General features: G+C 40.8%; 1 protein-coding gene across 8 annotated transcripts in view; it reads left to right on the top strand.

Annotated features, from left to right (window-relative positions):
* The window catches only part of FBXL17 (F-box and leucine rich repeat protein 17), a 464,738-nt gene that overhangs the window by 166,259 nt on the left and 274,995 nt on the right, over positions 1-23,484 (top strand). For 7 of the 8 annotated variants that reach the window (XM_039544561.1, XM_039544560.1, XM_039544563.1 and 4 more), the window contains exon 6: positions 5,059-5,189. In XM_039544561.1, the coding sequence (XP_039400495.1) occupies positions 5,059-5,189 (131 nt within the window). Of the gene's footprint in view, positions 1-5,058; positions 5,190-13,838; positions 14,082-23,484 lie in introns of those variants that run through there. The other variant, XM_039544567.1, reaches the window with a different exon arrangement.

The raw sequence follows: 23,484 nt of genomic DNA, 5'->3' as shown, positions 1-23,484 counted from the left end.
GTCCCATCTTATAGTTCTTACAGACCGTTCACTCACTTGTAGTGCCCCAAAGATAGTAATGGTGAAGTAGCTTGGAATAAATGATGCTTGAAGAGCCTGGAACTACCTATTCATACTAGCTAAATGGATCCCTTAAGATCTGTGAGGAAGTGTACATTGTGTATTTATAGTAATAACAATGATAAATATAAGTCTAAGCTTCTCCACTGGTCAGGGAACCAAGTAGGCTACCTGTGAACAAGAGGATATGACAATTAATAGGAAATGATGATGGAATTGTATAATGTTGAATAGGATGGTGGAATGATGGTAATCTCTAAGGATATGTCTACACAACAAAGGAAAACCAGCAGCTGGCCCATGCCAGCCACCTGCGGGATGGGTCCCAGAGCTCAGGCTCCAATCCAAGCCTGGAAGTCCACACAGCAAAGAAACAGCCCCACAGCCCAAGCCCCAGGAGCCCGAGTCAGCTAGCATGGGCTAGCCACGGGTATCTAGTTGCTGTATAGACATACTATAAATGTGAAGTGGCCATGGAGTGACTGTGCAAACAAGGGATGACATCATGGCTTCATTGAACTAAATGTCAATTTTGTTAATGACTTCACTGGGGATAGAATTTAATCCCAATTTTTGGGGAATCTCTCCGTCCAGAGCAGTGGTTCTCAAACTTTTATACTGGTGACCCCTTTCACATAGCAAGCCTCTGAGTGCGACACCCCCCCCCTTTATAAATTAAAAACATGTTTTTATATATTTAACACCATTATAAATACTGGAGGTAAAGCGGGGTTTGGAGTGGAGGCTGACCCCTTGCAACATCCTATTTAATAACCTTTTGCCCCCCTGAGGAGTCCCAATCCTCAGTTTGAGAACCCCTGGTCCAGAGCAAAAAGACTTTACTGAGAAATTGTGTATTCTGATTTCTGACACCCACTATCCTTCCTTCCCTGAGTTGACCCTGTCCTCTTGGTGCCCCACTTGTAAGCCACTTGAAGTAGGCATCATAGGCCTCATTTTTCAGAAGTGTTGATCACCCAAATCTCCAGTTTAAGTCCGTGGAAGCTGTAAGATTGGGAGCTGTTTAAGTTTTCAGCACCTCTGAAAATCGGACATTGTGTCTTTTTATCTTTAGTAAGTGGTGCCCTTTCTTGGACACTGTAAAACAATAAATAATAATTAAACTCATGAAGAAAAAAAGAGCCAGCAACATTGCTATCTGTGAGTAAACATAATGGGGCTTGAAAAAAAGAGTGCTTTTGGCTGGCCTTCACGTCTTGTAATATGTAGTCCCTTATTACCTCCAGGAGTGGATATTTGGTTATTGTGGTATGGTGCACATGCCCTGCTGAATTGCCCAACAGAGTTATTTCCTTCCCTTTAAGACACTCAGCCTTCATGGGATGGTCTTGTGGCTAATGCAATGGACTGGGATTCTGGAAATCTGGCTTTAATTCTCCACCACATACTCGATGTGTTAACTTGGGCAGCCTTTGTGTCTCAGTTCCTCATCTGTAAAGTGGGGATAAGAGGATAGTTGTCTACCTCTCAGAGCTGTTGTGAGGCACCCAGATACAGTGATGATGAGCACCATATGAAAACCTCAATAAATTAATCATTGAGGGACGCTGGTATATCGGTGATTAGCAGCCCTCCTACAGTGAAGAGCTAGGGCAAGTATGTGTGTTTGATTATTCTTTAGACCTTGTGTCTTTCTGGGTTTTGGAGTGATTCCATGCAAAAACATTTATTCAGAAAACAGCAGTGAACTATTACCAGGCAACAGTCTGTCATAATGTATAGATCCATTCTTCAGTTATAAGTGGATGAGAACGTCTTTTCTAATATTGCTGCAGGATGTACATTTATTTGGATTGAAATATAAACATTATTGTAATGATTTGTTTGTGCATGCCGTTGATTGACTAAATGGGGGCATTGAGTTTTCCAGTTGCACTGCTTGCAGAAAATTTTTGAAGGGAACCATTAATTAGGATTATCATCCAAATTCATGACTAGTGTAAATAAGACTTCAGTGGACTGTCACAAGGCCTGTTATTCCCAAAATTATTACTAAGGCCAATAATGTGTCAGATTATCTAATCGAACCATTGAGTTGAGGCGAATCCATGTCCCAGTAGCAGCAGAGTCATTGCAGTTTTACTGCACAAATATGAACGGAATCGGGCCTCACACAGGTGGCAGGCAGGCTTGGGTGAGCAGCAATGCCAGCCCCAATCTTTGGGAAATATGTCACCCTATCTAGTATGTGCATTGCTGCTCGCCCAAGCACTGCCTGCCCCTCACGCGGGGAGAGGGACTCAGGCTAGCGGCTCAGGCCAGCCCTGTGCGATGTCCCCTTTTGCCTTTGGGAAATACGGTCACTCACCTCTACAAAACAGCTCTGCAACCTGGGGGTAGCATTCTTTTCCCCACGCCCTGAGGAAATATCCTCCATCCAACCCATTACTGGGGACTGGGACCCTGAATTTAACTCTTATTCAGCATAGTTTTGTTGGCAATAAATCTATTTAATTTCTTTTCAAACTTTAAATTGGAGAAAGTTAGACCTTGTGGAATAAAACATGGTTACACCAGTTCTAAAGATTGCCTGCATTCTAAGTCCCCAGTTTCTTTTAAATATCTTGACTTAGTGTTTAACTACTGAAGTGAACAATTTATATGATCTCAGTTGTGAGCCTTTACTTAATCAAATCCTTGGTGGTGACTTAAATCACTGAATAGGATTACTGTTCTTTCATACAGAGAAGGTAAATTTAATTAAAATGTCAGTATTACCTAAATGCAATTATTTGTTCCAGAGTATGCCAGAGATTATTTCAGACAGCTTTTTTTTTAAACATTAGAAGTTACTATGACTAAGTGTATTTAGAAAGAAAAGGATTGAGAGTCATTGTCTGAGGAGTTTGTGGCAACTTGAGTACATTAGCTCAAAATATGCTTCCTGCTATATCCATCCTTCACTTACATGCATACTGAGTTCATCCTTTTTTATTTTTACAGGGAAATGCTGAAAAAATATTTAAAAAATGGGAATATATCAGGTTAATGTTAAAGTTATCCAGGCTATATCATTTGTCATATTGTGCTACTCCCAGGAAGGCAGGATTATGTTCTGTGTGCCTTTGAATTTTGTGTAGCCCTACTCTGGTGGACAGATATTTGTTTAAATTCTCCAGATATAACAATTTTAAAATGTAGTATTTTAGATTGTTAGGTATAATAAGATAGTACTCTTTATACAAGATCACTCTGTCCAGAATGAGCTGGAAGCTGCCTGCTCCTGGAGAGAGAGAGAGAGAGAGAGAGAGAGAGAAGGAGAGAGAGAACACAATAAACAGACAGCACAATTTTTTATGTAGGTCTGACTACTTTAATCAGGGTTCAGTTAACTACTATGATAAAAGTAATGGCTACTGTTTATAGGAAGATTGAGTGTTTTAGTGGTATCCTTCCTATCCCAATGAATTTGAAAGAAGGCTCTGATTTAAAGGGAAGTTGTCAATATGAAAATCACATTTCCATATGAAAACTCGTGACAGGTCAGAGAAACTAAGTTGATCAAAGTGAAGGTTAAGTGGTCTTGATTGCTGTCTATAAATACCTACATGGAGAGAAGCTTTCAGATAGTAGAGACCTCTTCATTAGAGAATGGGCTTGTCCACATGGTGGGATAGGGGATGTGCACTACAGGGGATGTTGATTTTTACTACTCAGTAACATAGGCACTAACTGTTCCCTGATATAGCCTGGGTAACTTTAACATTAACCTGATGTATTTCCATTTTTTAATATTTTTCAGCATTTCCCTCTAAAAGTAAAAAAAAAGGATGAACTCAGTGTGCACCTAAGTGAAGGATGGATACAGCAGGTCTACAAGGACCACTTAATGCATGACACTATAGTGAGCGTTAAAAATCACACAGCCTTAGTGCGTATTACTACACCGTGTAGACAAGTCCAAAGATATAACAAGATACAGTATTGCCAACTCTTGCGTTTTTATCACAAGACTCACAATATTTGTTATTTTCTTAAAGCTTTGGCTACTGGAATTAAGTGATTATATTTGCATCCCAGCTCTTTCTTTTTTTAAAAAACAATGTCTCTAGCACTTGTGGTTGCAAAGAAAAGCTTGAAAATGTGACCTAAAGTTTGTTCAAAAGGCTCAAAAAACAGAAGGCAAATACCCTACCCCACAAGCCTCCACCCCCTAATTTTTAAGTCAATCTCAACATTTTGAAGAGTCTAATTTTGAATGCTTTTGGTTGAAAATACTGAAGACCAATGTCTGTGAGGATAATTCAGCATTGGACTACTTAACAATGGATGTGAGGATTCCCTATCATGTAGTCTTTAAATCAAGGTTAGATGTCTTTCTAAAAGATACGCTTGAGCTCAGCTAGAAATTGTGGACTTGATGTAGAAATTGTAACATGGACAAGCAATGTGATGTCCTGCAAAGATTAACTTTAAAAGTCAAAGTCACATATTTCAGTTCTAAGGTTGTAAAAAGTTTTTGAAAGCATTAACTTTATGTGCCTTCAACTAAACCACCATCAAAGAAACATTTTAGTATTTGAAGAAAAGAAAATGCTGGAAGCCTCTGATTTCATATAGCCAAAAGAATTTTGCAGGTACTAACCCGGGCAGGGAATGTGGGGGGAGGAGGAGGGATTCATAATAGAACTGCTAAAGCACTATAAACTATAGATATGCTATAGGACCCATACAATACTAGCAAACAGTTACTCTGTAGTTTTAATTATATTACATTTTCGGTAATAAACTCTTCTCAAATTAAAGAAAAATCTGGTTGTCTCATGCTGATGTCTGTATTATGTTTGACTATTCTAAACCCTTTCTACAGAAAGGTGAGAAGGGCTTTTCATTAAGTGCAATGCATCTTGCCTGTCTGTCTTATACTGCACATGATTCCAGAAAGGCGTAAAAGCTTTTATAACAGAATGTGTCAGTACTTACTGAATATTAGTACATTTTCAGACACTTTCCTCTTTATTGTATTTCTCTCAATAGCTAAGAAACCTTTCCAGCCTGGATCTACGTCATATCACAGAACTGGATAATGAAACTGTGATGGAAATAGTGAAGAGATGCAAAAACCTTAGCTCCCTCAATCTCTGTCTGAACTGGATCATTAATGACAGGTAATTTCATTATACCATATAACAGCAGTAAATCTCAGAAGAGCAAAATTAACCCATTGTATTGAATAATTGTAGTCAGTGATGATTCATAGCAGTTTGGAGGGAAAGAACTACTAAAAACTGGTGTCTCTGTCTATGTTGGGCAAATCATCTGACCCTTATTTTCTGGTGCATCCGTCATATTTTTTAACAGTAGAGAGTGAGACATTATAAATGAATGAGGGCATTATTCAGTTTTTCTTGTAGATAAAGTCAGAATGTGCTCCTTAATTTGGTTGCTTGAGATATAGAATTCCTGTTTTCAATACTTTTGCAAACAGGTGTGCAGCATTTGAACATTGCTCATGGGCACACAAAATCCAAACAAAAACACGAGTATGTAAGGAATGATAATTTATTTGTAGGTTCAGTTTGTGGAACTTGTATTTGTTAAAAGTTAGAGAACTGTAATATTGCTAGGCTTTTGGCAAATAAATAGTGTGCATCAGTAATAATTACCCTTAGATTAACTTGAGCTATGACTTTATAACTTTAATTGTTCCTGTTTCCTTCTGTCTGTAAGCTAATCTTTTATTTAAAATTAAGAAAAACCTCATGGGAAATTTAAGTTTACACCTTACATGGGGTGGAAAATATTGTTAAAACATGAGACTAAAAAGTTGAAAGTTCTTTAAAACAATTAGAAAATATATCAAAGCCACTCCTTGGAAGGGAAAAGCAACAAAAAATTCTTCCGAGTGAATTTCTACAAAAGAAGTTATAAATGCTGAAAATAGAGGCTTTAAGTATCAGAGGGGTAGCTGTGTTAGTCTGGATCTGTAAAAGCAACAAAGAATCCTGTGGCACCTTATAGACTAACAGTCTGTTAGGCTTTAAGTAGAAGCCATGAGATATCCTTAAAGTACAGTGGTTGTTCATAGTGCAGTTCATATAACCATAAAGACATTGTTTAACAATTCTAATATATTTCTCTTCCTGACCACAATCACAATTTTACTTTTAAATCTCTTTTTACAATCTTTTTTTCTTTATCCATTAAAAAATTATACCTGAAATAAAAACATATTGTGTGGGAAGTAAGATTTTTGATATATATTTGGGTGACTATCTTAATTAGTTTTTTGATTTTTCTTGAAATGCCCAACAAATTTATTTTTAACTTCATTAAATTTTACTGATATTTTCTTTTTAATTCACACCAGTACCAATTCAATATTGTTTCAGAATTTTTATGGAAAAATGAGTAAAACCTTTTTGGATAAAGGTCTTCTCGCTCATAAGAACATATAAGAACATAAGAAAGGCCGTACCGGGTCAGACCAAAGGTCCATCTAGCCCAGTATCTGTCTACCGACAGTGGCCAATGCCAGGTGCCCCAGAGGGAGTGAACCTAACAGGCAATGATCAAGTGATCTCTCTCCTGCCATCCATCTCCATCCTCTGACGAACAGAGGCTAGGGACAGCATTCTTACCCATCCTGGCTAATAGCCATTTATGGACTTAGCCACCATGAATTTATCCAGTCCCCTTTTAAACATTGTTATAGTCCTAGCCTTCACAACCTCCTCAGGTAAGGAGTTCCACAAGTTGACTATGCACTCGTGAAGAAGAACTTCCTTTTATTTGTTTTAAACCTGCTTCCTATTAATTTCATTTGGTGACCCCTAGTTCTTGTATTATGGGAATAAGTAAATAACTTTTCCTCATCCACTTTCTCAACATCACTCATGATTTTATAGACCTCTATCATATCCCCCCTTAGTCTTCTCTTTTCCAAGCTGAAGAGTCCTAGCCTCTTTAATCTTTCCTCGTATGGGACCCTCTCTAAACCCCTAATCATTTTAGTTGCCCTTTTCTGAACCTTTTCTAGTGCTAGAATATCTTTTTTGAGGTGAGGCGACCACATCTGTACACAGTATTCGAGATGTGGGCATACTATGGATTTATATAAGGGCAATAATATATTCTCAGTCTTATTTTCTATCCCCTTTTTAATGATTCCTAACATCCTGTTTGCTTTTCCGACCGCCTCTGCACACTGCGTGGACATCTTCAGAGAACTATCCACGATGACTCCAAGATCTTTTTCCTGACTTCTTGTAGCTAAATTAGCCCCCATCATGTTGTATGTATAGTTGGGGTTATTTTTTCCAATGTGCATTACTTTACATTTATCCACATTAAATTTCATTTGCCATTTTGTTGCCCAATCACTTAGTTTTGTGAGAACTTTTTGAAGTTCTTCACAATCTGCTTTGGTCTTAACTATCTTGAGAAGTTTAGTATCATCTGCAAACTTAGCCACCTCACTGTTTACCCCTTTCTCCAGCTCATTTATGAATAAATTGAATAGGATTGGTCCAAGGACTGACCCTTGGGGAACACCACTAGTTACCCCTCTCCATTCTGAGAATTTACCATTAATTCCTACCCTTTGTTCCCTGTCCTTTAACCAGTTCTCAATCCATGAAAGGACCTTCCCTTTTATCCCATGACAGCTTAGTTTATGTAAGAGCCTTTGGTGAGGGACCTTGTCAAAGGCTTTCTGGAAATCTAAGTACACTATGTCCACCGGATCCCCCTTGTCCACATGTTTGTTGACCCCTTCAAAGAACTCTAATAGATTAGTAAGACACGATTTCCCTTTACAGAAACCATGTTGACTATTGCTCAAGAGTTTGTTTTTCTATGTGTCTGACAATTTTATCCTTTACTATTGTTTCAACTAATTTGCCCGGTACCGACGTTAGACTTACTGGTCTGTAATTGCCGGGATCACCCCTAGAGCCCTTTTTAAATATTGGCGTTACATTAGCTAACTTCCAGTCATTGGGTACCAAAGCCGATTTAAAGGACAGGTTACAAACCTTAGTTAATAATTCCGCAACTTCACATTTGAATTCTTTCAGAACTCTTGGGTGAATGCCATCTGGTCTGGGTGACTTGTTAATGTTGAGTTTATCAATTAATTCCAAAACCTCCTCTAGTGACACTTCAATCTGTGACAGTTCCTCAGATTTGTCGCCTACAAAAGCCAGCTCAGGTTTGGGAATCTCCCTAACATCCTCAGCCGTGAAGACTGAAGCAAAGAATCCATTTAGGTTCTCCGCAATGACTTTATCGTCTTTAAGCGCTCCTTTTGTATTTTGATCATCAAGGGGCCCCACCGGTTGTTTAGCAGGCTTCCTGCTTCTGATGTACTTAAAAAACATTTTGTTATTACCTTTGGAGTTTTTGGCTAGCCGTTCTTCAAACTCCTCTTTGGCTTTTCTTATTACACTCTTGCACTTAAGTTGGCTGTGTTTGTGCTCCTTTCTATTTGCCTCACTAGGATTTGACTTCCACTTTTTAAAGGAAGTCTTTTTATCTCTCACTGCTTCTTTTACATGGTTGTTAAACCACGGTGGCTCTTTTTTTAGTTCTTTTACTGTGTTGCTTAATTTGGGGTATACATTGAAGTTGGGCCTCTATTATGGTGTCTTTAAAAAGGGCCCATGCAACTTGCAGGGATTTCACTTTAGTCACTGTACCTTTTAACTTTTGTCTAACTAACCCCCTCATTTTTGTATAGTTCCCCCTTTTGAAATTAAATGCCACAGTGTTGGGCAGTTGAGGTGTTCTTCCCACCACAGGGATGTTGAATGCTATTGTATTATGGTCACTATTTCCAAGCGGTCCTGCTATAGTTACCTCTTGGACCAGCTCCTGTGCGCCACTCAGGATTAAATTTAGAGTTGCCTCTCCCCTTGTGGGTTCCCGTACCAGCTGCTCCATGAAGCAGTCATTTAAAGTATCTCTGCATTTCGTCCTGAAGTGAAATGTTCCCAGGCAATATGGGGATAATTGAAATCCCCCACTATTATTGGGTTCTTAATTTTGATAGCCTCTCTAATTTCCCTAGCATTTCATCATCACTATTACTGTCCTGGTCAGGTGGTCGATAATAGATCCCTACTGTTATATTTTTACTAGAGCATGAAATTTCTATCCATAGAGACTCTATGGAACCTGTGGATTCGCTTAAGATTTTTACTTCATTTGAATCTACACTTTCTTTAACATATAGTGCCACTCCTCCCCCTGCACGACCTGTTCTGTCCTTCCGATATATTTTGTACCCCGGAATGATTGTGTCCCATTGATTGCTCTCAGTCCACCAGGTTTCTGTGATGCCTAGTATATCTATATCCTCCTTTATCACAAGGCACTCTAGTTCACCCATCTTATTATTTAGACTTCTGGCATTTGTGTACAAGCACTTTAAAAACTTGTCCCTGTTTATTAGCCTGCCTTTTTCTGATGTGCCAGATTCTTTTTTATGTGACTGTTTATCATCTGATCCGGCTCTTACATTATACTTTTCAGTCCTCTGCTCCTGACTATAACCTGGAGATTCTCTATCATCAGACTCTCCCCTAAGAAAAGTCTGTGTCCGATCCACGCGCTCCTCTGCAGCAGTCGGCTTTCCCCCATATCCTAGTTTAAAAACTGCTCTACAACCTTTTTAATGTTTAGTGCCAGCAGTCTGGTTCCACTTTGGTTTAGGTGGAGCCCATCTCTCCTGTATAGGCTCCTCCCATCCCAGAAGTTTCCCCAGTTCCTAATGAACGTGAACCCGTCCTCTCTACACCATCGTCTCATCCACGCATTGAGACTCTGAAGCTCTGCCTGCCTACCCGGCCCTGCGCGTGGAACTGGGAGCATTTCTGAAAATGCCACCATAGAGGTCCTGGATTTCAGTCTCTTCCCTAGCAGCCTAAATTTGGCTTCCATGACATCTCTCCTACCCTTCCCTATGTCATTGGTACCTACATATACCACGACCACCGGCTGCTCCCCAGCACTACACATAAGTCTATCTAGATGCCTCGAGAGATCCGCAACCTTCGCACGAGGCAGGCAAGTCACCATACGGTTCTCCCGGTCATCACAAACCCAGCTATCTATGTTTCTAATGATCAAATCTCCCATTACTAACACCTGCCTTTTCCTAGAAACTGGAGTTCCCTCCCCTGGAGAGGCAACCTCAGTGCGAGAGGCAACCCCAGCACCATCTGGAAGGAGGGTCCCAACTATGGGAAGGTTTCCCTCTGCTCCCATTGACTGCTCTACTTCCCTGGGCTCTTCTTCCTCCTCAACAGCACAGGAGCTGTCTGAGCGGAGGTGGGACAATTCTACAGTGTCCCGGAAAGCCTCATCAACATACCTCTCTGCCTCTCTTGGCTCCTCCAGTTCCGCCACCCTGGCCTCCAAAGCCCGTACCTGGTCTCTGAGTGCCAGGATCTCCTTTCACTGACTGCACACATACGCCACCCGCCCACAGGGCAGGTAATCATACATGCGACAGTCAGCGCAATAAACTGGATAGCCCCCACTCTGCTGCTGGGCGTCTGCCTGCATTGTTTCCTAGTTAATGGAAGGGTGGTTTACAGAAGGGAGCTTTGAAATGTGGTTCGGTTTATAGGTTTTAGGGGGACTACAGGTTACGGCTGGCGAGGGACTCCCACTCCCTTCCCACTCCCCTTCCAAACTCCCTTGCGAAACTCCCTGTTAGCAGCCCCTGTTCGCAAAGCTCCCTGGTCGCTTGTGCGCGGCTTTATAAAGCCCTGGCTCTCCCTTTGTCTTTATTTTTCAATGCCTAACATATGTTTGTGATGTACAGTACCATCATAGACCACTAACATGCATACCAATTATACCTCAGATTCTGTCATCGTTAGGCTGAGTAGTTAATTCCCTTGATAATTAAATGGGGACAATGCATGTAGTAACATACTTTCTGATGTGAATGTGGGTAGATGAATTGGGACATTCAATCAGTGACTAACCTTTTCCTTCTGGAAAGGAAAACAAAGTTATGTGGTGTTAGAATAAAATATAGAATATAAAATTGTAGAAACAATAGAAGTTTAGATTTAAAAATTGTTTCACTGTATATGTAAAAAATTCAAGGGAAGAAAGGATGATAGTGAACTGGGTCAGAACAAGAAGCCTGTGAAAATTAACATATAGGAGAAGAAATGAGCATTTCCTCCTCAAATGTAACTACTGCTTTGCTTGTAATAGAGCAATACTATAGTTTTTTTCCCCTTCATTTGGAAAGGATCTATTGAATCTGTGAACCAGACTCACCAGCTGTATTGTGATGTTTCAAGAATAGGCTGCTGAAAGTTCTCACTTGTCAGATACACAGCTGTCACTCCATTCGCCATTCTTACATTATAGCTAAAGAATGTGTTTCAGTGATCTAAAATAGGAGACCTCTTTTAATGTAGATTGCAGTACATAGGCACTGTACAATGAAGTAAATTATGGATATCATGATAGACTTAAACCCTGTCATAAACAGATAGTTAAGGGGTAAAGGGTTAACAAGCTCAGTAACCTGATAAACACCTGACCAGAGGACCAATCAAGGGACAGGATAATTTCAAATCTCTGTGGAGGGAAGGCTTTGTCTGTGTCCTTTGTTTGATTTGCTGTGCTCTCTTTGGATTTAAGAGAGGCCAGACATGTCTCCAAGTTCTCCTGGAGTATTTCCTACTATCCAGTATAGTGAGTATTAGAAAGGCGAATTAGTCTTATAATTTGATTTCTACATTTGCAATTGTGTGTTTGCTGGAGAAATATCTTTATTTCTGTTTGCTGTTACTTTGATTATTCTGAGAAAGGAGAGGGCGGGGAGAGCCTCTCCAGGTTTATAAGTTAGACCCTGTATTTTTGCATCCTGGTAATACAGAGATAGTGTACTTTTTTTTCTTTCTTTAATAAAATCTTTCTTTTTTAGAACTTGATTGATTTCTTCCCTTGTTTGGATTTTCAGGGGAAGGGGAGGGGGAAAAAATGAATCCCTCTTTGTTTGATTCAAGGAGTTTGAGTCAAGGTATCTCTCCCAAGGACAAGGGGATGGGGAAGAAGGTGGGGGAAATGGATTATTTCCCTTTGTGTTGAGATTCAAGGTGTTTGGATCTGTGTTCCCCAGGGGAAGTTTTTGAGGGAACAGGGAGTGTGTCAGACACTTGAAACTTGACTGGTGGCAGCGAGAACCAGATCTAAACTAGGATTTTAGTTTAGAGGAGTCCATGCAGGTCGCCATCTTGTGAACGCTAAAGTTCAAAGTGGGGAATAAACCTATGACATACCCACACAAGCAAGAAAATTTTAGGGTTAACTCAGGCACTTAATATTATTGTACTTCAGATCATTTGATCACATTTAATTGTAATAGTTCTTGTTGTATATAATGACTTATTGTACAATGCCAAGTTAGTTTATCTTAATGTCTCAATGGAAAATTTTAGAATAACAGAGAAAAACTGTAGAAGAAAAATGTAAACTTAAAGGAGGTTTTTATTTTTAATTACATGCTTACACATACTATTAAGCAGGATTAAGAAGTGTTTATTTTAAATAAATTGGTATAAATCTAATTTTTCACATCAAGTTTAATTACAAGTTCAACGTCTTTTCCATAGAGGGCATAAAAAATGTGCTGTTGTAATTAAACCTTTCAAGAGACTACTGTTGTCTATTAATTCTTTGTTGTTATGCATTTATTTCTGTTCATAAATACTTTATGCTTTACCTGCAATTTTTCATCATCAGTATGTAATTGTGATACAAAACAGAAAATGACTATTTAAATTAATCTCAAAGCAAATCTTTTTGTGTTGATTGAAGAATTAACACGTGGCACAGACAATAGAAAGTTTTCACCAGTTGCATTGCATATGAATTAATTTTAACTATGCCATAAATAAGATGAAGTGCCAATACATATTTTTATTTTTCCAGAATCATGATTCAATCACTTGACATTAACCTTAGCACATAAGCATAAATTAAATGTAAGATGAGCATATGAAAAAAAGGCTGATACCGAAGTATTTCTCCCAACGATTAAAATTAAGCTTCTAGGCTATTATGCACAACTCCCATTAATTTCACTGTGCGTTGTGTGTCTGAATCCCCTAGTCAGTTTTGACAATCTCTGCCATAGTATTCTCTTGGAGCCTCTAAGATAGTTGAAATATATATATATTTTGTTTTAATACAACATTACACAGTTTTTTTCAATTTCACATCCTGTTTTGTAGTAAAGGTACTTTTCTATGGCATGTAGGCTAGAGATACCACATTTTATGATGTATTTGTCTGGCACACTGAATTAATTGTTTTAAGAAGTTTCATGAGAACATCCTCCCTTATTCTGATGTCTGTAGCAATCTATATCTTGGCCAGAGGGAGATGCTGGACAACAAAATCTGTTGTTATGGTTATTGTTATGTTATGGTCACAAATGACACTTCCTCCCTAGCCTATGTAATTTGAGAAATGATTTAGATTTCTTCTATTATTAATCTATTTGATGAACAACATTAGTATAGGGGCTCCTATAAAGGGCAGCTGCCACTTTTCATTATTTGGTTTGTTTGGTTGTGGAAACAGAAACAATGAGATGCAGAAACCATAGTATGGTTAAATGCAGAACCTGCAACTTTATTTCATAAATAAAATCTAGCTGGGATAAACCACCCCAAACTGCCTGGCAGGGCTGTTCCAGTGCGTACCTCAAATGACACCAACAGCCTTGATATAATATAAACCAGAGAGTGAGTGTGAAAGCCATCCCACCTCTACACCCACAGGCCTGCTGGGGCATGTGAAGAGGAGACACAGAGGACGCTTCTTCAGCTTCTTCCAGCCAGGATCTCCTACCTCAACTGAAGGGTGTCTTCAGTACTCCAGCTCCAACAAAGGCCAATCCCAGCTAGTTTTGATGAACTTTTTTTTCCCCCAACCCTTAGAAATCTGGTGTTGCCTTCTCATCTCCATAGCATCCGAGGATTGGCTTTCACGAGTTGTAACTTGCCTGATCAGAACAGATAGACTACCTGGGATTCTCCACATGATTGTTTATCGCTTTACCATATGCGCGTGCTAGGACCCCAGCAGGATAGGATGCATACACTCTTCCTTGAAATTGTCTGTATCTGTGTGTGGTTTAGCTGACTTGTGGTACTAAGAGAAAAATAAGATTCTTTCTTCCCTCCTTGTCCACCTCCTCTTAAACCTAAATATTTATGAGCTCAATTTACGGAGAGATTACATCCTAAAATTGCACCCAAATTGAAGTCTCATGGCTCCAAGTTACTGGTTCAGCTAAAGATCTGATATTTGAATGTAGTGGTATGCAGGGCTGGCTCTGGCTTTTTTGCCACCCCAAGTGCAAAAAAAACCCCCAAAACCCCAACAATCCCGTGCCACGTCCGGAGTGGCAAAGCAGGAAAAAAAAACCAAAACACAAAACCCGGTGGGGCGGCCGGAGCACGGGTGAAGGGGACTCCCTGCGCTGCACACGTGCCCCGGGCAGCGGGTGGGGGGGGGAAGGCAGAGGGCGGGGAGAGAGAAGGAGGGCGGCCAGGGCTTCAGTGGGGCATTCGCCACGCGGCCCCTCCCGCCGCGCCGCCTGCTGGGAGGGCTCCGCGCCGCTCCGGTCCACAGGGAGGGAGGGACGTGGGCTGCCCTGCCAGGCTTGCTACAGACCTGGCACTGGCTGGGGCAGACAGAGCACGCAGCCGGCTCCCAGCAGGGTGCTTTGTGAACAGGGGCTGCTAACAGGGAGTTTCGCAAGGGAGTTCTCCAGGTGAAGGAGGAGCTAATACAGCATCTGTGGGGTAAGTGACTGTCTGTTGTGTGTGTTTGTTTGTGTTTGGGGGTTACTTGCTGTGTGCTGAGCTTGTGTTTGTCAGTCTGTTTGGTTGTTTGAGGGACCATGTGCTCTGGCTGGCAGTTGGAGGCAGGTTTGAAAGCTCGAAGCCTCTGGTAATTGGCTAAGCCTTAATCAGTGGGCGGGACATTCACTCAGGCCAGGGCTTTATAAAGCCGTGCACAAGCGACCAGGGAGCTTTGCGAACAGGGAGTTTCGCAAGGGAGTTTAGAAGGGGAGTGGGAAGGGAGTGGGGGCCCCTCGCCAGCCCTAACCCCTTCCCCGTGGCCCCCCCCAAAACCTATAAACCGAACCACATTCCAAAACTACTTTCTGTAAACCACCCTTTCACTAACTAGGAGACAATGCAGGCAGAAGCCCAGCAGCAGAATGGGGGTTATCCAGTTTATTGCGCTGACTGTCGCATGTATGATTACCTGCCCTGTGGGCGGGTGGCGTATGTGTGCAGTCGGTGCAAGGAGCTCCTGGCCCTCAGAGACCATGTACGGACTTTGGAGGCCAGGGTGGCGGAACTGGAGGAGCTGAGAAAGGCAGAGAGGTATGTTGATGAGGCTTTCCGGGACACTGTAGAATTGTCCCACCTCCGCTTAGACAGCTCCTGTGCTGTTGAGGAGGAAGAAGGGCCCAGGGAAGTAGAGCAGTCAATGGGAGCAGAGGGAAACCTTCCCGTAGTTGGGACCCTCCTTCCAGATGGTGCTGGGGTTGCCTCTCGCACTGAGGTTGCCTCTCCAGGGGAGGGAACTCCAGTTTCTAGGAAAAGGCAGGTGTTAGTAATGGGAGATTCAATTATTAGAAATGTAGATAGCTCGGTCTGTGATGACCGGGAGAACCGTATGGTGACTTGCCTGCCTGGTGCGAAGGTTGCGGATCTCTCGAGGCATCTAGATAGACTTATGTGTAGTGCTGGGGAGGAGCCGGTGGTCGTGGCACATGTAGGTACCAATGACATAGGGAAGGGTAGGAGAGATGTCCTGGAAGCCAAATTTAGGCTGCTAGGGAAGAGACTGAAATCCAGGACCTCTATGGTGGCATTTTCAGAAATGCTCCCAGTTCCACGCGCAGGGCCAGGTAGGCAGGCAGAGCTTCAGAGTCTCAATGCGTGGATGAGACGATGGTGTAGAGAGGAGGGGTTCACGTTCATTAGGAACTGGGGAAACTTCTGGGATGGGAGGAGCCTATACAGGAGAGATGGGCTCCACCTAAACCAAAGTGGAACCAGACTGCTGGCACTAAACATTAAAAAGGTTGTAGAGCAGTTTTAAAACTAGGAGATGGGGGAAAGTCGACTGCCGCAGAGGAGTGCGTGGATCGGACTCAGACTTCTCTTAGGGGAGAGTCTGATGATAGAGAATCTCCAGGTTATAGTCAGGAGCAGAGGAATGAGAAGTATAATATAAGGGCCGGATCAGATGATAAACAGTCACATAAAAAAGAATCTGGCACATCAGAAAAAGGCAGGCTAATAAACAGGGACAAGTTTTTAAAGTGCTTGTACACAAATGCCAGAAGTCTAAATAATAAGATGGGTGAACTAGAGTGCCTTGTGATAAAGGAGGATATAGATATACTAGGCATCACAGAAACCTGGTGGACTGAGAGCAATCAATGGGACACAATCATTCCGGGGTACAAAATATATCGGAAGGACAGAACAGGTCGTGCAGGGGGAGGAGTGGCACTATATGTTAAAGAAAGTGTAGATTCAAATGAAGTAAAAATCTTAAGCGAATCCACAGGTTCCATAGAGTCTCTATGGATAGAAATTTCATGCTCTAGTAAAAATATAACAGTAGGGATCTATTATCGACCACCTGACCAGGACAGTAATAGTGATGATGAAATGCTAGGGAAATTAGAGAGGCTATCAAAATTAAGAACCCAATAATAGTGGGGGATTTCAATTATCCCCATATTGCCTGGGAACATTTCACTTCAGGACGAAATGCAGAGATACTTTAAATGACTGCTTCATGGAGCAGCTGGTACGGGAACCCACAAGGGGAGAGGCGACTCTAGATTTAATCCTGAGTGGCGCGCAGGAGCTGGTCCAAGAGGTAACTATAGCAGGACCGCTTGGAAATAGTGACCATAATACAATAGCATTCAACATCCCTGTGGTGGGAAGAACATCTCAACTGCCCAACACTGTGGCCTTTAATTTCAAAAGGGGGACCTATACAAAAATGAGGGAGTTAGTTAGACAAAAGTTAAAAGGTACAGTGACTAAAGTGAAATCCCTGCAAGTTGCGTGGGCCCTTTTTAAAGACACCATAATAGAGGCCCAACTTAAATGTATACCCCAAATTAAGCAACACAGTAAAAGAACTAAAAAAAGAGCCACCGTGGCTTAACAACCATGTAAAAGAAGCAGTGAGAGATAAAAAGACTTCCTTTAAAAAGTGGAAGTCAGATCCTAGTGAGGCAAATAGAAAGGAGCACAAACACAGCCAACTTAAGTGCAAGAGTGTAATAAGAAAAGCCAAAGAGGAGTTTGAAGAATGGCTAGCCAAAAACTCCAAAGGTAATAACAAAATGTTTTTTAAGTACATCAGAAGCAGGAAGCCTGCTAAACAACCAGTGGGGCCCCTTGACGATGAAAATACAAAAGGAGCGCTTAAAGATGATAAAGTCATTGCGGAGAACCTAAATGGATTCTTTGCTTCAGTCTTCACGGCTGAGGATGTTAGGGAGATTCCCAAACCTGAGCTGGCTTTTTTAGGCGACAAATCTGAGGAATTGTCACAGATTGAAGTGTCACTAGAGAAGGTTTTGGAATTAATTGATAAACTCAACATTAACAAGTCACCGGGACCTGATGGCACTCACCCAAGAGTTCTGAAAGAACTCAAATGTGAAGTTGCGGAACTATTAACTAAGGTTTGTAACCTGTCCTTTAAATCGGCTTCGGTACCCAATGACTGGAAGTTAGCTAATGTAACGCCAATATTTAAAAAGGGCTCTAGGGGTGATCCCGGCAATTACAGACCAGTAAGTCTAACGTCGGTACCGGGCAAATTAGTTGAAACAATAGTAAAGAATAAAATTGTCAGACACATAGAAAAACATAAACTCTTGAGCAATAGTCAACATGGTTTCTGTAAAGGGAAATCATGTCTTACTAATCTATTAGAGTTCTTTGAAGGGGTCAACAAACATGTGGACAAGGGGGATCCGGTGGACATAGTGTACTTAGATTTCCAGAAAGCCTTTGACAAGGTCCCTCACCAAAGGCTCTTACATAAACTAAGCTGTCATGGGATAAAAGGGAAGGTCCTTTCATGGATTGAGAACTGGTTAAAGGACAGGGAACAAAGGGTAGGAATTAATGGTAAATTCTCAGAATGGAGAGGGGTAACTAGTGGTGTTCCCCAAGGGTCAGTCCTCGGATCCTATTCAATTTATTCATAAATGATCTGGAGAAAGGGGTAAACAGTGAGGTGGCTAAGTTTGCAGATGATACTAAACTTCTCAAGATAGTTAAGACCAAAGCAGATTGTGAAGAACTTCAAAAAGATCTCACAAAACTAAGTGATTGGGCAACAAAATGGCAAATGAAATTTAATGTGGATAAATGTAAAGTAATGCACATTGGAAAAAATAACCCCAACTATACATACAACATGATGGGGGCTAATTTAGCTACAACGAGTCAGGAAAAAGATCTTGGGGTTATCGTGGATAGTTCTCTGAAGATGTCCACGCAGTGTGCAGAGGCGGTCAAAAAAGCAAACAGGATGTTAGGAATCATTAAAAAGGGGATAGAGAATAAGACTGAGAATATATTATTGCCCTTATATAAATCCATTATATGCCCACATCTCGAATACTGTGTACAGATGTGGTCTCCTCACCTCAAAAAAGATATTCTAGCACTAGAAAAATTTCAGAAAAGAGCAACTAAAATGATTAGGGGTTTAGAGAGGGTCCCATATGAGGAAAGATTAACGAGGCTAGGACTCTTCAGTTTGGAAAAGAGAAGACTAAGGGGGGACATGATAGAGGTCTATAAAATCATGAGTGATGTTGAGAAAGTGGATGAGGAAAAGTTATTTACTTATTCCCATAATACAAGAACTAGGGGTCACCAAATGAAATTAATAGGCATCAGGTTTAAAACAAATAAAAGGAAGTTCTTCTTCACGCAGCGCACAGTCAACTTGTGGAACTCCTTACCTGAGGAGGTTGTGAAGGCTAGAACTATAACAATGTTTAAAAGGGGACTGGATAAATTCATGGTGGCTAAGTCCATAAATGGCTATTAGCCAGGATGGGTAAGAATGGTGTCCCTAGCCTCTGTTCGTCAGAGGGTGGAGATGGATGGCAGGAGAGAGATCACTGATCATTGCCTGTTAGGTTCACTCCCTCAGGGGCACCTGGCATTGGCCACTGTCGGTAGACAGATACTGGGCTAGATGGGCCTTTGGTCTGACCCGGTACGGCCTTTCTTATGTTCTTATGTGCTCCCCTCCTCCGCCCCCCTGCCCCATACAGGGCGGCCAGATCAGCCAAAAAAAAAAAAGCATCTGTGCCGCCCTAGGATTGGGTGGAATGCCACCCCGTAGAATCTGCCTCCCCAAGCATGAGCTTGCTCGGCTGGTGCCTGGAGCCGGCCCTGGTGGTATGCTATGAAGGTATAATACACAGTATATTGTATTGCCACCTTCTGAAAGAGGGGAAATGAGTTTATTTCAGATAGTATAAAATTGGTGCACACTGGGAGTATATGAGCGTTATATAAATCCTTGTAGTAGGTCTAACCACTAATTAGAAGTAGGGGAACTGCTCCTCAAAATGTACTTCTTCGTATTGGATTTTTCTCTTTCTGGGGCTGGGATCTCTTATAGTGTGCCATGGATGGAGGCTTACAAGATGCCTCTAGAAGACAACACCAAGTATGCAGACAAGGGCAGGAACTGTTGTTTTGGTGGTAGGGAGTGTCCTATGGGAGAAGTCATTTAGGTGGGTTTTATCAATTTTGTATCAAAACCAGTTAGTTTTGCTGCTTTTGTACTGAGTTTCACTTTGAGTATTTGGATTTGTTTGTGTAAAACAAAAACTTAAAAGTGAAACTCTGGAAGTGTTGAAAGTGTGCAAACCAAACATACTGGTAAAGTTGCCTGTAATCTGGTTGACAAATAATTAGACTTTTTGTTCAGCTTTAAGGTATAAAGGTGAATAACCATGAAATACCTTTGAGCATTTGATGTGGAACAGCAGTGAAATGAGGACAGACACATGGATGAATTTTAAGTGGCGGGCCACACTTTTTATTAACCTTAAATACAAGGGAGGGGCACTACCTACCCATGACCCATACAATCCTATGCCAGGCATTTAATTGGTTCCGGTGTAGATGTTACACCTTATGTGTAACTTGTGTGGTAGACTCTTCTCAGCCTGCACCCCCAGGATTCAACTTGCTCTGAATCCAACACACATACCACTGAAGGGGAACAAAGGGTGCAGAAGGGTGGGTACCTCAGCTCCATGAAAGCCACAAAGTCTTACTTACCCCATCACCAAAATCCCAGGTCTTTCACCTCTGGGAATTGATTTTATTATTTTAACTGCACAGGAAACCAGATGCAAGTTGTGATGAATTAAGAACTTGACCAAGTACCTCAGTTAATTACCAAGTGCATTGTTACTTAACCTACTGTGGCTCAAAAGTGTGTGCAAGGAAGGCGTAAAACTCCCTGGCCCATAGGAGAAAAAATTCCTTTCTGACCCCCAAATGGAAAATTGACTAGACCTGTAGCATGTGCGAGGCCAGATTCCCATTCCTAGTTTGGGGTGGGTAGGGTGGGCTGCTAGAACGGAGTTGAAAGATGCTCCCCATTGCCCCTGTGCCAGGTTAAATCCTGGGAGCTGAGGAATGCTGGCTAATCAGCATCCCTCTCCCCAAACTGGTCAATGTGTGCCAGAGGAGTTACCTGGTGTCCCTCAGTGAGTGTCTGTCTCCCTCCCTCACTGCTGGGCCTTTCACCACCAGTCCCATAAAGTTCCTCCACCCGTTGAGGTGGGTAGGGGGCATTTGCAGATTCTTTGGCAAAAGTTATTCAAAGTTTGTAAAACTGCATTTCAGATGCAAAGTATTTTAACCTGAAATCACTAGTAATGTGGCAATGCACCAGTACATCTACAATGTTAATTCCTCCTGGCTGCACAATGCCATCTCCCATTATGCTGCAACCGTGGCATTTCTTGTTTTCAGGAATTTAAACCTTAAGCGTGCAAGACTTTTACATGTCTCGTATACCCTGTAAATCATCTCCACATGCAGAAACTCCTAAGATCTATTGATTATTTTTCATGTTTTATTAAAGCTATTTTGTCATAAGAAGCCTGTGTCTTCAAGGCAAGCATAGAGAAATAAATTCATTTTCATTTTTACCTACAGGAAAAATATGTTCACTTAAGATAACTTTAAATTAGTTTTAATGTGTAAAGAAAATAGCTTTCTTGTCATGACAAATAAACCAGTCTGTCAGAAGCTGAGGGCTAAATAGGAACTTGAAAATAGTTTATTTTAAAATGGCTTATTAGGAAAGTGTAAATGTGTTGAATACCTGAGTAGGTATTCAAAGTTGCTCTGAACTTGCACGGTATATGGTTATCACTTAGGTAAAATAAAATAGAATAAAATAAAATTTGAAACTACCAAAAAATGTTGTCAATTCCATTAATAGACAGACTTGGGGAAAATGGTCATTATACATTATTAAGTCATTTTGTATCCATACTTTATAATCTGATGGGTACAAACAGGAGATCTCTGTGCACCTTAGGTGCTGTAACATGCTCTGACATTTTATTTAAATATTTCTATGGACCCCAATGTTTTCTGCTTGCTTTCTTTTTACATCAAATTTCAGTTGATTCAATAAAAATAGTGACATTTGGAAATAAAATTTAATGGGGGATTTGAGCAAGTGGTGGTTTACCAAATGTTTGCAGAGTGCCCCATAGTATGTCATTTTCCAAGAAAGGTTTTGTGAACTTGTGCTATGTGTTGTATCTATAAATGATCAAGGATCAGGCAGCGGATAATCTATTATACTTTTGTAAAAGTCATGTCACAGTGCACTTGGAATTGCAGTTCATGTCAATTTCAATATTACTTAATTCATCTAGAGAAGTTTAAAAGGTATCCAAATGAAACAAAACTATATACTAAATATGGCGCACACAAAGTAGATTTTGTTTTACAGAACTTTTAGTTTATCTTAAACTCGGGTGCTCTGGAAAGGAGAGATGTAATTTTCACTCAAATTTTTGGTACAGAGCTTGAGTGATTTTTGTTTTTCCCTCCATGAATGGCAATGAAATCTTTGGCATATTACAGGCTGTATAAATTGCCTTTCATACTAAAACACTTTACTGGTAGTGTTTGCACCACAGATGCTCTGTCTATGTCTATTGTGATCAACATCAGTTTTGAGTGGAGAGGGAACAGTACAGGTTTTTGTTTTTATTTTTATATCATTACTAGAGAGTTGAGGCAAATAATTTTAATTGGTGTAACTTTGTTTCTCTTAGCCAAGAGCATGTTGTACTTTTTCCACTGTATAAGAGAAGACAGAATCAGTTGGCATGAGAAGAGTAGCCACTAAAAAGATACAATTGAAACTGGAAGCAGAGAGGTAGAACTCGGCAGAGCTGAATTTTAAGTAAATCCATCAAGTGTTGAAACATAAAGTTTTTAAATTCTGTCTTATACTTCCCTCCTAAGAAAATTGTGGGCAGTTGCATATACATTTTTGCAAGCCATTAATTAGAAGGACCGATCTGCATGACAAAATTGTCAATATTAGGGGACACTGTTATAACACAGTAGTGCCCCAACCATAATTAGAACGCTGTTTGATCCTGCCTGTGTTGATGGTACCAAATAATGTTATAATCATGTATCAGTAGAGTTGTAAAAGAGTCTGGTAACATGATAACACTGGCTGGTGCTATATGAAGAAGCAAAACCAACTAGTGTCATAGCACACTGGGGGTACTACCATGTTATTACCTAAAGTAAATTGTTATTAGAGCCAGAACTACAATAGGGAAATAACTGAACAATTTCCCATTGCTGCTCACACAGGTTGATCTGAACTAGTGTTAATAACTTTGGGAACCTGAGTGGAGGTAAGGTTTCTTTTCAGACTGTCAGTTGCATTTGCTGCAACCAGGGCTAGATGATGCTGAAAATGGTGTCAGCAGCTGACTAGCTCACTTGCTAGTGCTCCCAAAGTTGTTAATGATGGGCTCAGCTAAAATGATGTTGGCAGTGGTGGGAAAACGAGGCACTAGGACAATAACTAAGCTGTTACTTTAAGGTGTCTACTAAAATGTAGAATTAGTAGATGCTAGAAACAATCTTAAATGCCTAAAAATGGTCTTGTAAATTTTAAAACTTGTCCATTACATGTAATTAAACTAAAGCTGTTCCTTTAGAAAGTATAAGTTACTACATCTTGATGTTGAATCATTATTTTAATAAAACACATTTTAAATTCAAATATACATAGCCTTCCTCGCACCATATTCTTACACGAGAAAGAGAACGTACG

This window comes from Mauremys reevesii, linkage group 6 (genome assembly GCF_016161935.1).
Source record: "Mauremys reevesii isolate NIE-2019 linkage group 6, ASM1616193v1, whole genome shotgun sequence".
NCBI classification, from domain to species: domain Eukaryota; kingdom Metazoa; phylum Chordata; order Testudines; family Geoemydidae; genus Mauremys; species Mauremys reevesii.
The sequence above is the reverse complement of the archived record's forward strand: the minus strand, read 5'-3'. Positions and strand labels throughout refer to the sequence as shown.